This window comes from Amyelois transitella, chromosome 27 (assembly GCF_032362555.1).
Source record: "Amyelois transitella isolate CPQ chromosome 27, ilAmyTran1.1, whole genome shotgun sequence".
NCBI classification, from domain to species: domain Eukaryota; kingdom Metazoa; phylum Arthropoda; class Insecta; order Lepidoptera; family Pyralidae; genus Amyelois; species Amyelois transitella.
The window spans coordinates 4,239,634-4,258,454 of NC_083530.1; the positions used below are offsets into that span (position 1 = coordinate 4,239,634).

An 18,821-nucleotide genomic window follows, 5' to 3' on the forward strand; every position below is an offset into this window, starting at 1 on the left:
TCTTCCGTTTCAGATAAAATCAATTACTCGGAAACAAATCTTAATAAACAAATACTCTGTTTGTTTAACCTCAAAGGTTAAAATGATTACGTCGCTCCCTTTATGTGGTGTTACGTCAAAACTATCGAGTGGGCAAAATGACCTTGTCGCTTTATCCGAGACGAAAAAAAGAAATAATGTAAAACTAAACTCGAATTCGCGAAGTTCATTCTCGCGTGATGACTCATCGCGGTCGGTCGTGTGTCCCGTTGTTTTAGATACTTGGCTTTTGCAGGTTATCATGACAATTTATTTGTTTTTACGCGTATCGTAGCCCGAATGCCGTCGCAGAGATAAGTTGCACTCGGTAAATTCCTAAATGTCCGCAATTAATTTATACAACACCGAGCTCGCGGTTTCATAGATATTGTAAAATTAACGTTAGAATTTTAAGTCGTGACAAATTGCTGTTACGACATCTATCCGAGTGAGCATTAATGTGTCTAGTATAATGAATACTATACTTACTCGTTACGACTTAAAAGATTGCCGAGGGCATAATTTTGAATTTGGGTTTTTATGAATTAAAAACATATAACTAAGTTTACAGTCGCTTATGAGTTCTACCTGAATATTGGTTATATTACTTGTCTCTTTCTGTAGACGTCAAGGAGTCAGGTCAACTAAACATCAAGAACACAAATAATAACTAGTTCTACCATAAACAATAAATGCGAATAGATTGGCAGACCACTGAAAATTATGTTTCATATTTTTTTATTATCTAAAAAATCTAAAAAGATTTTATCTGAAAATAGGCTATGATGACATATCTAAGCTTTTAAATTGAGCCCGAGAATCCTAAAATTACTGTTCAGAGATCCATCTGTTCATATTTCTTGGTTAATTAGAATATGAATTGAGAGATATTCGTCCGTCTTCACAGCAGCATCATTTGTCATCTAGATTCTGTCACTCAAATGTGGAACATTTGAATGTAGGTCGTGTTGTTTGATACTACTTATAAGAATATCTTAGGTGAAATGCAATTTGATTTAAGATTTACCCAAAGTACTTAATCACTTGGTTGTACTTCAAGCCCTTTAAGTAAATCCTGTCGTAACTTTTGAATTTACTAATGAAATTCATACCAATTTAGACTAAATATCTCAAAATTTGTGTTATAGGATACTTCGACCTAACCGAGGATCGAACCTCCAGGACCTTTCATTTAAAGACAAGAACTAAACTAGCCAAATGGGTAAAATAACCTGTTTACGACTTGGAATTGCACTAGGCTTATTCCTGTTTTAAATACTCTTTATATGTATCAGTTTCCTCAGCATATAGATATATTACTGACGATGAGATGAGGTTGAGAAAGAGTATTATATTATTTTAATTAAGAATGCTATTAATTACTTTTCTTATATATCCCCAGGCTAGTTACCTCGACGATGTTTTATTTGCCAGCGTTGCGAACTTTGATATTTAGATAAAGCTCCGTTGGGATTGAGTACACGTGTACTGGAGTAGATTTGAATCGTTACTCATTTCTGCGATTAAGATAATATGAGTTATAAAAATATAAATAATCTTTATACTTATGTTTACATTTTCAATATGCATACACCGAATGCGACGCACATGACCGACCACCATAGTTGATGTTTTGGTGACCTAAATAACAAAATGGCCACGCAATTGGTTCAGCAAGCCAGTTCAGTAAAGATCGTTCGATGAATATTAACAAAAGTGAATGTATTTGTGTTCAGTTAACCTTAAACATGCATTTTAGATTGATAACAAATATTTAAAACTGCATTCCTGCAACCTCTATATTTCTTTAATACTAAGAACAAATCAATAAAAAGGGTTAGGTGTTTATAGTATACTTTTATTTTATCAACTTGTTTATTCTACAAAATAGCTTTAGCTTTCCCATAGCTCATCGTTATTTGGAATTAGGCTAATCCATTTACAAGATGTACTTATGCACTTAAGTGCATCCGACAAAGTAACTAATAAATTCAATTTACAAGCGCGCGCCTTCGTGCCGCTCCTGTTTCAATGAACACTATCTGTGATACTTCTCGTGTTTTTTTTCTCGGCTACGGGCGTTCTGTAAATATTTAAGCAGTAACTTTTATAATTTTGGTAGGGTTTAAAACGAATGGATGGATAGCTAATATTTTTTGCTTATATGTTACGGGAGCCATAAATATTTTTTTCACAAGTGTATGATACTTAGGCTGACCCAGCTATTGTGTTTATGTGGTTAAGAAATGCGGTTCCATGTGAAAAATTGGTAAAGATCTGTTCAGAATAGTTTTAGAGTTTATCAATGACATCATAGTGACAAGAGATTTTCTTTATATATAGATAGATTTATTTATATGGTGGAATGTATTGTTGACGGCTTGCGGCAGTGTGGCCGTGGGAACGTGATGTTCTCGTTGTTGTGCCGCTCTAGTTTTAGCGCTCGTGACTCACTCGCTTAGGAGTGCTCCAGTGGATGCGGATCACAGATTTGTACGACCAAGACTTGTATAGTAGCGCCTGTGTCTACATCGAACTCGTGACGTATCAGTTGATCATTCGATTTTTTCTTATAAAGTCTCTCGCAGAACACAATTAAGTTTTGAAAGAATTTCGGGAAAGGATAATCTTTCTGATTCCTTGAAACATTCCCGAAAATAAAGAAAAAATTTGTATGTGTTGTGGATTGTCACTCTAAAAATTAACTACCTTAACTCAAAATTGGTTAAACTGTAGAGAAATACATACATACATAAAATCACGTCTCTTTCCCGGAGGAGTAGGCAGAGACTACCTCTTTTCACTTGCCACGATCTCTGCATACTTCCTTCGCTTCATCCACATTCAAAACTCTCTTCATGCAAGCTCGGGGGTTTCGGGTCTGCATACTTCCTTCGCTTCATCCACATTCAAAAATCTCTTCATGCAAGCTCGGCGGTTTCGGGTACTTTTGACCTGACCCTTAACCAGGACGTCCTTAATTTGATCAAGATACGTTCGTCTAGGTCTTCCCACTCCGACCTTTTCCTCCACACTCTCCTAAAGTAGAGAAATACACTTGTAAAAAATACTAATAGTAGGGGGTTTTCTTTGATTTTCAGTTCCACAATCTATGTAAAAAAATTCGGAAATCATGTTTCTTTGAAAAATCACTGCATCTTATAAAATTAAGTGAGTTTTAATAAGCCTTTCGAGTTTATGACTCACACAGTAAAGACTGCATCAGCGGGTGATTTGATGAGATTCTTTGTCGATTACGATATGATGACCACGCTCCAGTGTGCATACATTAGCGATAGGGCCATTACAGTGACCTTCCTTTTTCATGCCATCGCTGGTAATTCTGGTTGTTGTTTCTTGTTGGGATGCATTTTTAGTGAGTCATCTGCTTATGTGCATCCAGGGCAGATTGCTTTTAATTTATTCCTATATTCAACAAACCTTTAATTACAGCCATTGGAATGATGTTTACGCGTTCTTGATCTCGTGTAGTTTAGACTGGATGAAACTAACTCTTATTTTTTGATAATCAATAACTGCTGTAATGTATGGAAGGCAAAAGCGAACGTACCTTGACCAAATCTGGGACCTTCTGGTAAATGGTCAGGAGAAGAGAAGAGACCGACGAGCTTTCATGAAAACATTGAATGAGGATAAAGCAAGTGAAAATATTTAGTCTAGTAAAACCAATTAAGTCATGTTTATCTTGTTAATTATTTTTTTAATACAGTTTTTAGTTATTATTAAGACATTAACTGTCAACAGTCAAAGTAACATAGTGAGACAACGAGGGCGCTCGTACAAATTGTGACAACTTAACAACACCGTTAGTACTCGATACATGTAATTTTAGGTGAGAAAAATTACAAACAATGGCTGTAAAGAATGCATAATACTAGGTTATAACAGTAAAATATGTGTTGTTAATAACACATAATGGAAATTAGTCTTGAGATTCAGGAGTTAGAAATGAACTTTCGAAACCACTAAATTGATCCTCACATACAAATTTGGGGGATGACTTATGATTGAGTCATAAGTTTTAAAAACATGTAGTATAGCTGGATGGCTAAATGATGGAATTGAGTTTAAGTGATAGTGACAGAGAGCTTAATAAATAAAGTGTTGTTAGAGAGTAAAGATGTGCAAGAACTTGTGCGATTAAAGAAGAAAGCATGGCTGGATTTGTTAGCAGCAAAAGCTAACTTAAGAATGCAAGAGGTTATAGATGAAGATGTGAATGAAGCACGTAAGGAATATAAGAAAATGAAAGATTTGGTTAAGAAAGCTGTGATTAGAAAGAAAGAAGAGTATAAAGAGGATTTTGATAAAAGGCTATCAGAAGACTTTCAGTCAAATCTGAAAGTATTCTGGAAATCCGTAAGGTCAGCCCGAGGAAATACTATAACCAGAGAGCTGACTAGGATCAGATGCCAGGATGGTAGCGTTGTGAAAGGAGAAGAATGTGTACTAAAGATATGGAAGGACTATTTTGAAAGTTTATTTGAAAAAAAGGAAGGAAATAAGAAAGATTTCTGCTATAGCGAAGAAAAAGAGAATGATGGAAGGCGAAATTGAAATGTTCGAAATTGTGGAAGCACTTAAGAGTATGAAAGCGGGAAAGGCTGCTGGGTGTGATAGAGTGTCGGTCGAGATGCTTAAAGCAGGAAAAGGCGTAGTAGCTAGTCAGTTGTACTGCCTTTTCAATTTGTGTTGGAGAAGCGGCCGAGTACCAAAAGATTGGTGTAAGGCTGTTATCGTGCCACTTTACAAAGGAAAAGGGTCACAGCTGGACTGCAAAAATTATCGTGGTATAAGCCTGCTTAGCGTCGTCGGCAAATTGTATGCTAAGGTATTGATTAATAGAGTCAGGAATGAAACTGATGACAAAATATGGGATGCTCAAGCGGGATTTCGAAAGGGAATGGGATGTACTGATCAGGTCTTTTCCTTGCGGTGCATAGCCGAAAAGTTTTTGGCCAAGAGTCAAAAAGTCTATTGCACATTCGTAGATCTGGAAAAGGCCTATGACAGAGTTGAGAGGAATGAATTGTGGTCAGCACTTTCTATGCATGGGGTGAGCAGTCTCTTAATACGAGCACTGAAATCCTTATATGAGGATTCGAGTGCTTGTGTCAGGATAAACGGAGCGCACACTGAGTGGTTTAAGATTGAGAAAGGCGTTAGGCAAGGATGTGTTGCGTCACCGTGGCTGTTCAACCTATTTATGGATAGCTGTTTGACAGATTTGAAAGAGTCTAAAAGTGGATTAAGGATGAATGAGTTACTCGTCAAATGTCTGCTCTATGCCGACGATCAGGTTATACTGGCGTCATCAGCGGAGGAGTTACAGGAGATGGTAAACTGTATGCATGAAGCTTTAAAAGAGAAAGGAATGAAAGTGAACGTAAGTAAAACTAAAACACTGGTTTTTGAAATGGAGAAAGAAATGACAGCATGTAATATTTTGATTGGAGGAGAAAAAGTGGAGCAAGTGAAAGAGTTTGTATATCTAGGATCAAAGTTTACATCAGATGGCAAGTATGATAGTGATATTGAAAGGAGAGTGAACGCGGGGAACATGGTGAATGGAGCTTTGCATGCCTTTATGAGCAGTCAGAAACTATCCAAAAAGGCTCGACTGGCTGTGCACAGGGGCGTGTTGGTCCCGACATTAATGTATGGGAGTGAAAGTTGGGTATGGCAAAAGAAGCATGAAAGCAGAATAAATGCAGTGGAAATGAGAGCGTTAAGGAGTATGATGGGTGTGAAATTGAGTGACAGGATAAGGAACAGCGTGATAAGGGAATGTTGTGATGTGAAAGAAGATGTAGTTACAGGAATAGAAAAGGGTATGTTAAGATGGTTCGGTCATGTGGAGAGGATGAATGAAAGCAGATTGACTAAGCAGATATACAAGGAGAGTGTGGAGGGAAAGGTCGGAGTGGGAAGACCTAGACGAACGTATCTTGATCAAATTAAGGACGTCCTGGTAAAGGGTCAGGTCAAAAGTACCCGAAACCGCCGAGCTTGTATGAAGAGAGTTATGAATGTGGACGAAGCGAAAGAAGTATGCAGAGATCGTGGCAAGTGGAAAGAGGTAGTCTCTGCCTACCCCTCCGGGAAAGAGGCGTGATTTTATGTATGTATGTATGTATGTTGTTAGAGATTACCCCAATCTTTTTGTTGTTATCATTTAACAAAAGTTTACTGCTCCACCACTTACTTCAACATTACAATACTACGTAGATAGTACCACCCTAACCAGACAATATAAAATTCAAAATCTAAATAAGGAAGTGTTGAAGACGGCGCATTGAACAATCACACATTGAATCGATTGACACTATTGAGAGTTGCAGACAAGTCGACGCCGGCTCACTTGCATTGCGCTGTACATAAAGATTTTATCTTCCCGGAACCACTATCGGGGAGCGAATATAAACCCAACACGTATTATTATCCGTATTGGGTTAATCGAATTTTGGCATTGAAAATATTTCTAAATTGTTGATTGTAAATTTTTGCATATATTTTTTTAATATAATAGACATGGACAATATGTAGACGCGAGATACATAATATGATTGATGTGAGGAAGTCTAAAATAATGTTATCACAAATAGAATTGTTTACGTTGTTTGTGTTTAAGAAATAAGTAAAAGCACACAGTCGTACATCACAAAACGCCAGACTTGGCGTCGCCGCTCGCACCGCTTTGAAATAAAGATTTTATCTTTCTGAAACAGAAGCAATGGCTATAGTGAACGATGAAACAGATAATGTTGTAAACAGAAATCCTTCCATACACGAATCCAGAAAGTTTGCTCAACTTAATGTTTAAAGAATTTAGGTAATGTAATTAAGTCATGTAATTTTCATTAAGTCATTAAATTTTCCTAAATTCCTCTCTTAAGAATTTAGAAAAATCATGTGAATTTAATAGACAGTAAAATTTTTGTTTTCATAACCATTAGTTTTGATTGATTAGGCTACAAGGAATACTTTTCGATATTCCGTTAGCACTCGTAAATATTAACATTGAGCTGCTTTTCGTTTTGAAACGGTAAACTCAAACAACAAAAAATTACTACAATGGTTATACAAATTTTAAGAAATCGTTATAGTAACTTCTTACAGATTGTCAAAACAAATATTTTTGGTGAACCGTGTTGTGATCGAAATCATGCATTGCACACTGTATTCATGGGTGATCATTACAAGTTACATTATAATGTGTCCAAAAGTTGCATTCCATGCCTATTTATTGACCCCAGTTTAAGTACTTCATCTGGATCCATAACATTGTCTGCCTCCCCGTATTCTTTGATTACTATACGTCCATTAAACACTGGTCAATGACCGTCTGCAGTGTCTCAATCCGTGATAATTGTAGCTCTCGCTTTTAACCCACCGAAAAGAAGAAGGTTCTCCTGATACGTATCAAATCTTCACCTTCAACAACGAAAAGTCTCAAAAGCTACGTAGACTGAATTGCTTAATGATGGATTTGAGATTTATGTACATTACTAGAGGCCGCCCGCGACTTCGTCCGCATGGAAACCCTATCAAACCCGCGGGAACTCTGGGATAAAAAGTAGCCTATGTGTTATTCTGGGTCTTCAGCTACCTACATACCAAATTTCATGGTAATCGGTTCAGTAGTTTTTGCGTGAAAGAGTAACAAACATCCATACAAACTTTCGCCTTTATAATAGTAGTAGGATAATGCTACTTGACCAACATTTCAATTTCACTTATTTTTTAAAATTTCGTTATGCGATTAAATATTCTGCCAATTATGCACCTAATTTTGATGGTTCTTTTTCTTATATGAACGTTTGTATATCGCTTCACATTCCAAATGTTTAAGCAATGCTTTCAAATGTTTTTATAACATACATACATGTAACATGAACTTTCGTCTTCCTTTGCGTTGGTATTTTTATATTTTTGTTGGTTTACAGGTGAAAACATAGGAACAAAATTACAGGAGTTGCGCAAAATGATTTCTGGTTCATAGGTTCATTCACCTAATTCTTTACGATCTAGATAAGGTACTCCAATACAGCAGCAATAGTTGAACCATTTAAAATGTTTGAGTAGGTTTTCGATATTCTTCGTTTCGATAACTATGAGAGAACCCAAAATCTACAGTTTATTTTTATTGCTGTGGCTTGCTACATAGCAAACCTCACTTTTTACAATGAATACATACCTATAAATACACTATTCACTACAATATTCTTTCCACTTATCACCATCTTTGCATTCTTCTTTTACTTTACGGCAACTTCAAAATAATCACGATATGTTCCACCTTTTCCGAATAGAGTAATAAGCCTATTTGCAGCGTCTAAAAAAGAATATTCTACTAACGGAACCATTGTCCTCTATTAGTACACGAACATGAGTTAAGTACCATGGGACATAAGTCGCATATCAATCAATGGATAAGAAATTATTCATCGCGCGTAGCGAGGAAAGTAAACAGGACACACTTTCCAGCGAATAATCTTACACGTATGCATTTTTATCCGGTCCATTATGCATTAGATAATCATGTACACAATTTATATTAACGTAAATCACGATACTGATACTTATAGAAGGGATAACTTCTTAAATTATAACTCTATATTTACATTGTTTTTGTTTTGGCATCAAATAACAACATCACACAACACAAAATTTTGACTCCGTCCATATAAAATTACCCATGTCCTTGCCCATTTCTGAATGGTAATCATAAGCAGGCCGGCCCTTGTTTTCTTCCCATGGAAAAATGCCACTGGTATATTCGCAGTTTATCCCAAAATATCATAGAGTGCAATGTGTTGTGTGGCAAAGTGTGTTGTATAGTGTGCAATGTGTTGTGTCAGTGTTGGGGATCTCCATCTACCATGACTTTTGATACTCACAGCTCGTGATGAAATTGGAAATATCTATGATCAGGGGAAGTTGAGTGCCCGGAGTAAGATAAAAACGAAACTTCATCTAACATTTTTAAACTCAAAAGATTCGATCCATTAAGCCATTTGCCTAGTCCGCTTGCTCGGTTAGTAGGTCACACGCCACTTACTGTTGTTACGTGAACAGTAATGGATATCAGGAATTAATACATTATGAGTAGTCGTGACAAGTGGTAATGTATCGTGGTAGGCATGGTCAGACTTAGTTTAGTCACTGGATGGTTATGCTTTCATTTTTATGTAAAAAATAAATAAAGTATTGAACAACTTAATTATTCGTGAACAAATAACTGAAATGTCTCTATACATCAAATAACTACACTCAGTTTTCTCTACAAAATCGCCTGGTTCTTTTTGAAAAGTATTAGGACTTGTTGGTGAAAACGGGCATTAAACACTTTTCAATCAATAAGAAATACTTACAACTGTCACTTTATTTTGATAATCATCGTCACGAATAAGGAAAAGTTTTAACTTTCCCTGCCCGATCCCAAATAACTTCTGCCGCACATTAATGTATTTTGAAAAGACTATTTTCAGTTATTATCTCATCAGTATTTACGTCCACATGGTACTGACGTGTGATAGCTTCCTCCATTATTAAATTCAATATGGCGGTAATTTGGGAACTGGCGAAATGTAAAGTTGTCATTGTGGGTATGAACGGCCGTGACGTGTTTGAAGATGACTGCCAAATATTTGCTAGATTTATTATGTATCGTTAAATAATAGTACAATGAAGTATAATGAACGGTAAATGTATTTATGTGAGGATGTTTGTCATCGATATTTTCTTTTCTTGGCGTCTTGGTTACATCCTAAGATCTTTGGACGGTCTCTGAACAGCCTGAGGTGCGCCTTCTGACCATGATCCTTGATTGGGTAAGACAGGCTTTTACACAAAGCGGTTCCTGGCTGACCCGTCCTAGATCATGCCATATTGGACTGGTATGTCCTTGGCCATGTTACATTAAATTATTTAAAAAAAAAAAGATAGTCTGTATAATGTTGATAACTGTCAAATCAAATTTCAAGTAAAAGCTATAGCGCTTTTAGATATAAATATCCACGTATCCGGCAACATAATAACTGTTATATTAATGCATAATGCATATTACTTCTTTTAGAGTTTTTTTTAGAGTTTAGTTTAATAAATTCTTGGGAAATTTTATTTCATAATTGTTACTTTCCACGTACTGTGTAAAGATCAATGTGGCCAGACGATTGTATCAGGCTGCGTTGGTGCAATGCGCCACTTTTATGAATTCCACTGTCTGAAACCAGGGTTAATATTTTTAAAAGGATTCTTTTTGTCACGGAGACGAAAAAATGTTTATGAAAATAAATAAACTAAACTCCAAATTTTTTGAAAAGGAATTACATACTACATAATCATTTCGCAAATGTATCGAGAGCCAACGTAAGTACGCTGGTTTCAGATACATTGTTTACTTTACGTCATTATAACGCTCTCTTCGGCAAACAATAAACTCTGTGGTCACGCCTACACACCTGTTGTTCTTTTGTAAGGATTAATAAAGATTATCGATAAGCATGTTAGAGTGCGCATATCGGAATCACGATATCTGGTCCTGTGTTGGTTACATAATTACCGCATGTTGGCCATAACACGGCCCTTTCCATATTATTCCACTAGCTGTGCCCGCGACTTCGTCCGCGTGGAATAGTTATTTTGGGTATCACTGATTTTTTTTAACATATTCTATTATTTATTTGCTCCTTATAGCTGCAGCGTGATTTTATATAGCCTAAAGCCTTCCTCGATAAATGGTTTATTTAACGCAAAAATAATTTTTCAATTCGAACTGGTAGTTCCTGAGATTAGCGCGTTCAAACAAACAAACAAACTCTTCAGCTTTATAATATTATTATGATACTATTCCCATGTAATACACGAATTATATTCATTTCAAAACTAGCTGAATTCGAAGTTATGTATAGTTTTAGATCTTATATTATTCCGATTTACATATATATGGTTTGAGCTCGTCCTTTTGGCCAATGAAAAACTTTTATAAAGGTGTTTTTTTCTTTAATCGTTCCTTTTATATTTGTGTGGATGTCAAATAAGTAGTTGCTTTTTAGTTGGAAAGGTCAACACCATTATTCCGATTTATACCTACTTGTCTTTACAGAAAAAATTTACAGGAGCAGAATTTTGTTTTCTTTTTTACTACGCTTTTATTAGCTTGGGTTGTATGTATGTATGTATGTATGTATGTATGTATGTATGTATGTATGTATGTATGTATGTAACGGAATCTTTGAGCTTAATTTTCACTGATTTCTAAACGTCTGATCAACTTGGAACTTTGCACACGTATCAAGGACCGATGACAATGCAATATTTTGATAAGAGTTTCTCATTATCCTTATTAAAACTGCCAGGATTAATAAATTCATTTTTTGATCCTTCGTATGAGAGTAAGAGAGACAGTGATAGCACCAGTGCCAGTAATCTCCATACAAGAAACCAAGAAGTTCTGACGTATAATGAGTCAAAAAGAGATGTAATATATTTCCATATAATGTTACTATTAACCTGAGGCTTCTTTATTTCATCGCATTGCTCCATTTAGAATTACCATTAGAACCCATAGTAGAATTAGTAGAATATTTTAAAACAATAAAAAATATATAAGTAATAAAACAAAAGTAATAAATGAAAATTGAACAACTAAATTTACAAAAATACAAGAATAAAGTTACTACCTCCAGAACTTTGCGATATTTAATACGTATTTAACATATTAATGCAATTCTTGAATTAACATTAGGTATCTTTTGCCTATTTATAATAGCAACACTGTAATACTCGTTGGGAAAATGAGTGACAGTTTTTTATGTCAAATAAGTTTTGCAGTAAGTTTTGATTGAATTCGATTCGAACACCTGTAAACTTTCTTTCTGTTGTTTTTTACCGGTGCCTGTGTATTTACCTATTTGCACTTTGTTTTGTGCTGATAACTTGTCGTTATTTGGAGTTTGGAATCTTCCGTTGAGTCGAGCTTTGTTCTTCCGGATATTCGTGTGATTTTATCATCTGAGATTGGACTCTGACTGTGTTTACTGTGTTGTGCAGATATTTTGAGATAGGACTCCTGTAAAAAGTACCTTATTATTTGAGATAGGAGTCCCAAGTTTGTGTTTGTTTTTGTGAAAGACAGATTTTACAACAAAAGTGCCTCGATGTCTTCAGATAAACTTTGTTGCGTTCCTGGTTGTAAAGGCAGTGGAGGTATGTTTGAAATATTTTTGTTCCTGTATCAATCTGCCTCTTAATCTTGTGGTTTGATTCCTGGCAAGGCCACAATCGAAAATTATTACGTTTGCTGGATAGTCAAAAATATTATTAACAGTGATTTATCACTAAAAAATTCTTTTCAACTGGGTTTAACAATCATCATACATACATATAATCACGTCTATATCCCTTGCGGGGTAGACAGAGCCAACAGTCTTGTAAAGACTGATAGGCCACGTTCAGCTATTTGGCTTTAAGATAGAATTGAGATTCAAATAGTGACAGGTTGCAAGCCCATCGCCTTAAAAAGAATCATGATGATGAGAATATTATGAGATTTAATCCAATCAGGCCACATATAACTTTAAGAAAGTTAGTTGTGAAAACCTCCGGCGATGGGCGCATGGTTGCGAAAGTCTTTTCTAGTAAGATAGTTATACCAGAAGTGTTAACTTCCAAAAAATAATTGTATAAAAAAACTAAAAAACTACCCGTTTTATTGCAAATCGAACTAAAAAATAGAAAATAAATAATAGTTTAAAAAAAACTAAAAAACTACGCTTTTATTGCTAATCAAACTAAAAAATAGAAAATAAAAATTAATGACAAAGGAATTCAGTAGTAGCAAGTCGAACAATCAGTTATAGTCAGTTGTAGTAGTAATTACCTCGGATTAAAATTATAACAAAATTAAATTTATAAACAAAACAATTTAAATCAGAGTAAAAAGCGTGGGGTGCATTTTACTTCATTTTCATAACTCTCTTGTCATAAATATATGCTAATAGAATGATTTTAATATTTACTACATCAGGCACCCCACGCTTTTTACTCTGATTTAAATTGTTTTGTTTATAAATTTAATTTTGTTATAATTTTAATCCGAGGTAATTACTACTACAACTGACTATAACTGATTGTTCGACTTGCTACTACTGAATTCCTTTGTCATTAATTTTTATTTTCTATTTTTTAGTTTGATTAGCAATAAAAGCGTAGTTTTTTTATTTATTTAACGTCGTTTTAGCAACATGGTTAAATTGATAAATAATTTTAAGAAAATCCCATGATCATCCCATTAAAGGTATCCTGTGCTGTTCTTTATTATATTATGTTGTTTGATAGTTAAGTTGAAAATGTCACAGTCCTACATTCAAAAGCAAGAGATTGAAGATTGGTAGTGTCTAGTAATATCGTTTATTACACACACCAACTTACCCAAATTTGTCTTTATTAGCGCGTAATAAAGTTCTCTGCAGAGTATAATATACTATGTTGTACCTATATGAGCTTATTTTCGTATTTTATTTGTTTAACAATGGGTTTTATTCTCAATGTTAGTGAATTTACTCTAACCATCAAGTTGTTTTAATAAAATATATGAAAGAAATAGATCAGAAGGCTAGGGGTTGTATTTTCAAAGACACGAATTGCATATACCTATATGAGTTAGGATTTTTTTTAAATAATTTTATTTGTTTAGTCTTTTGGTCTATTGTGTCACATATGAGTCAGGTTAGGACTTGTCTAACTAGGCGACGTTCAGTTCACGGCACTACGTAACTGGAATCGTTATAATATCCAATATGCGCAGCGGACTTAACGATTTGTTATTGTTTATTACGTTTATCGATGTTGAAATTAATTGGAAATGCGACTATATTATTGACCGTGTTCTCAATTAATAATAATTGGTTGATGATAAATTGACCATGTCAGAAGCTGTAAAGTTTATTTAGGTAGGTACCTCTCAGGCTTTGCATGATTAATACGATTATTTGGAGTAGAATATTAAATCACTACGGCCTTTGGAAGTTTTCTAGAGAATTTTTGTAGCATTATTTGGTAATTAAAGTATCACAAATACGGTCAAATTGAGAACCTCCTTCTTTTAGAAAACTTTAAAAGTTGCCTGATGCCTGATGATGAGAGTATATATATCTATAATGAAATATACTATAATGAAACACACCTATGATGAAATAGAAATAGTATCCGCGAAAAGCCGGGATCGGTCCCTAGTTTGATCAATAAAAGTATTTTCCTGGCATCATCCTGAAGAAGTAGCCCTAATCAGAAATAGCCTTAACGAGAGAGCCTTTTCTTTATTTTAGAAGTAGCCCAAGTGAGAAGTAGCCAAAATGAGGAATAGTCCATTAGCGAGATGGTTGCCATAATGAGAATTAGCCCTAATACGCCCAAACGGAACTTTCAAATCTATTTGGTATAATTTTCATTAACAAACCCTCGAAGTCACAAGTCATATAAACATTAAATTGAATCGATCAGCTGATGACCGCGACCGTAGTTCATTGACCTCTGTTCGTTGCAGGTGATGTTGGGCGGGGCTGCGTCGCCGGGCGGCGACGACCTGCTCACGGTAACCGTCGTCCGTGATGAGCACGGGTACGGGATGAAAGTTTCAGGTGGGTTTAAAAAAAAAACAATTTTAATTTTAGAAGCTTAAGAAAATAGGCACTTTAAACTTGAGCAAGCTTCCTTTGCTGGTCTGTTAGCGAAGAAACTATTTGTGACAGTTGCTTCTTTTCTGCTTCCTCTTGGCGTTAGTCCCGGTTACGAACATCCTCACCTCCATGAAGAAGAGCCCGGGATGCGTCTTTTGGCCTCAATCCTGGATTGGGTTAGTCTTTTTTATACAAGAAGCGGCTATAGTCTGACCTCCGTAACCTTTGCAGAACCTAATCCATATTGGATCATAGTGATTAGGCTGCATTAAGATGAATGTGCCCATTCCCTTACTCGCATTAAGGACATCCATGGGAAAGAAATGGGAGTGGTCTCAATCTACAAAGCCGGGAATCACACGGAAATAACAATCAGTTACTAACTCATACATACATACATACATACATACACATACATATAATCACGTCTATATCCCTTGCGGGGTAGACAGAGCCTACATTCTTGTAAAGACTGATAGGCCACGTTCAGCTATTTGGCTTTAAGATAGGATTGAGATTCAAATAGTGACAGGTTGCTAGCCCATCGCCTAAAAGAAGAATCCCAAGTTTGTAAGCCTACCCCTTAGTCGGCTTTTACGATATCCATGGGAAAGAGATGGAGTGGCCCTATTCTTTTTTGTATTGGTGCCGGGAACCACAAGGCACAAGTTACTAACTCTCTGTTCAATAACGTTGCAGGCGACAATCCCGTGTACGTCCAATCTGTGAAGGAGCACGGGGCGGCGTGGCGCGCCGGTCTCCGGGCCGGCGACCGGATCCTCCGCGTGGACACCGTCGCTGTACACAACCACACTCACCAGGAGGTGGTCCACATGATACGAGGTAACTTCGTGGTGTGACCTTTCTTCGAATGAAAGTATAATGGGATACTGTGTTCTTTATATGAAAGTATGTATAATGGGATGATGATTTTATTCAGTTGTTTTTTTTTTTTGTTATTTTTGGGCCTAGTTTAGTGGCGCCATCTGTCTGAGTGTAGTTGATTGATTAGCATTTGAACGGAAATCAGTGACACCTTTCCTGAGGGTTTCATTTAAATTTCTTTATTTACTTTTGGAGCACTTTAGTCCTACTTAAAGGAGGCACAAGTTAATATCTATTCTTGAGACCTTGATGGTTTCTTTGTTAATGGTTTATCATGTTAATTAACAGATATGTTACCCCGTTTCAGCTAACCCGACGACAGTGCTGACGGTACAACAGAACACGTCGCGATGTCAGAAGAAGCCTATGACTGTCACAGCGCCGTTCCCTGTCAATGTAAGATTGATACAGTTGTATTATGTATAGTGGACCACAAAGAAATTATACCATTTAAATACGTCTAAGATTCTGAAGGTGGCATGTCTTTAATGTGTGAGAAACTGTATATAATTAAATTATAGCCAATGCTGTTACGAGTAAATTTATATCTTGAGGAAACCTGACCATTTAGACAATTCTTCCGGGTTATGATTATAGGCAGTCTCCGCAGTTTCCTTCAGAAAGCACGTAGGTAACTTAAGACAAATGTCAGAAATATGAAGATTTTGAGACCGCACATGTGGTTTCGGATGTCATGCGACTTCAAAACTAAAGGTTACTAAAGAAAAACAACATTAAAGAACCTGAACGTTATACCATAATCTCTAATTCCCCTGCATAAGTCGTAAGTTGCGGAGGTCAGACGGGAGTCGCTTCGTGTCTGACTTATCCAATCTACGATCATGGTCATAAAAGAACCACGGATTCTTCTACAGAGGAGTCAGTCAGGACAGGAGTAACGCCAGGGGAATAATCACCTTAAAGCAGGATTTGGCAAAGGCACTTATTTGCGCCGTTCCCCGTTACAGTAACATATAAATTGTAGGTCACATAACAAGAGACACTGTTGCTCTTTGAATAAATATTATATGCGTTACGAGTATGATGTGTGCATTGTATTGAACATGCTCGTGCCGGCTGAATACACAGCGCCTTGAACTACAATAAGACACGTATTACTCGTCCAGCGAAATAAAAGTGCCAAGTGCGAGTTTGTTAAAAAAAAACTGTATTTACAATATATAATAATAGATAACTAATCGATTGGTATATAACGCACATCCCAAACCGCTGGGTTTAAAGAGAGTTGTAATTTGGCATGTATGTTCCTTAGATTGGTCTTGGGGTTTAGGAATCTCAATTCTATCATTAAGCCAAACAGCTGAACATTGTTTATTGGTCTTTTTAGATTTTTTTAGCCTGTTGGCTCTGTACACTCCGCAAGAGATATAGAAGATGTATGTTTAAAATATATATTTTTGACATGTATCTCATATAATTCCAGTTGGAGAAACAAAGACAGTTGGAGGCGTCTAAAATCGAGACGGTACAGAGAATGCTTCGTCAGGAGCAAGATTATATCAGGCAGTTGCGAAGTAAGTGTTAAGTTACCTTTGTTTTACATCATTACATCCACATTTATGTTCTTTGATTAACCTACTAGTTGATTGTTACTCCACCCGTACATCCTTCTCAGTTTGGTCCGAAGGTTCGACTGGCAGATAATGCCTTGTGGCATTAAGTCCACCTATTGTACATTTTACGCGCGTAAAGTTTAAATAGATATAAATATGTCGATATGGTGTCTAAGTCTCAGTTTTTGACATTGTGTGTTCAATTGCTATGGAACCTATGTATGGAACAGACATCCGAATGACAAAAATCTTTTCTATTGAGATTCTTTTGACACCATATTGACATATTGTTGGCATGATTATTTTGTGGCGACTCCATTAACGTCATACGCCTTCAGCCAATCGCAGCGAAGAATACGACGCGCTCAGCCAATAGCAGCGCAGGGGCTATGGCGATATCTCGTTTTTATTTTAATTCATTACTTCATTATCTTTCAGATGAAATTTCAAAAGTGCCGGACGTGAGAAAACAGACGCAGCTAGAAATGGCGGAGAAGAGATGTGCGACTTTGCAAAACGAGATTGATATCATGAAAGCTGGCCAGGTGATTATAGACCTTATATTTCAAATCACTAAGGTTCATATCACGTCGTCGTGTAGTTCAGGAGTTAGAATCACATTGGTTGTATTGGAAGTACGAGTAGTCTTGTATGAGCTGATTCGTAGGATGTTAGGGAGAGGCATTGATTTTTGAGATATTTTAAAAAGTTTTATAATTAGACGTGAAATTGTAGGATTTGAATAAAATCGTTGTTTGTTTATACACAGATCTCTGTCCTGATTATATTTCTAGATCCCTACATAGTGTAAAACAAAGTCTCTATTTCTTTAAACTACGCAACGAATTTAGATGCAGTTTTTTATTATTATTTAGAAAATTTATCCACCGAGAGTTATGGCCTGAATTAATACTCCAATATCCTATGAGTTAGCTTGCTATGAGTTTTTTTTTATTTATTTGAGGGTAGTTACATCATAAAAAACATTTTAGTTAAACTGGTGAGTAGAACCAATGTGATTATGTTTGGAATATTCATTTAGTCGTAAATGTCTTCACGAAATTTATTACCATTTTCATTAAATTTCCTTTAGATTCACATGTATTTTTTTTGCAACTTGCTCATAATATGTTGCAGCTGTTTTTTTTTTTTTATAATTTTGTTAAAATTATTGTTACTAATGTGCGACAATGTTACGGTTGCGATGCGGAATATTTTGTGTATTGCTTTATTTTTATTTCTTTAAGATGAAATCTCTTTGGTTTTATGTGTACAGTGTGTAACATAGAAAAATATACCACCTTCGTAACAATTACAGGCGGTAAACTTTTATATGTTATTTTCTTTATGTTCGTTGTATGTCTAATTAATCTGTCCACATAGACAGATTTTTAGAAATAATATCAAAATGCTGTAACATCGCGTTGCATTTGAAACTGTTGATAATTATTCAATTCTAAAAATGTTTGGCATTTTTAAGCCCTTTTATTTTTTAATTGAGATAAGACGTGATCTTTTTATTATAATTTTGTGTCTACATCTTGAAAAATGTATGTGCAACATTTTTTTTATACATATATATTTTTTTAAATATATTTTCGCATCCCGACCGTACAAATAGAGGCGAAAGTGGTATAACGTC

At 35.6% G+C, this 18,821-nt stretch overlaps 1 protein-coding gene across 1 annotated transcript in view; it reads left to right on the top strand.

Annotated features, from left to right (window-relative positions):
- Positions 1-14,590: 14,590 nt before the first annotated feature.
- LOC106130397 (uncharacterized) overlaps positions 14,591-18,821 on the top strand; it is a 143,829-nt gene continuing 139,598 nt past the window's right edge. Inside the window, exons 1-5 of the mRNA XM_060951940.1 lie at positions 14,591-14,681; positions 15,420-15,563; positions 15,913-16,001; positions 17,050-17,140; positions 17,618-17,724. Of these exons, the coding sequence (XP_060807923.1) occupies positions 14,591-14,681; positions 15,420-15,563; positions 15,913-16,001; positions 17,050-17,140; positions 17,618-17,724 (522 nt within the window). The remainder of the gene's footprint in view (positions 14,682-15,419; positions 15,564-15,912; positions 16,002-17,049; positions 17,141-17,617; positions 17,725-18,821) is intronic.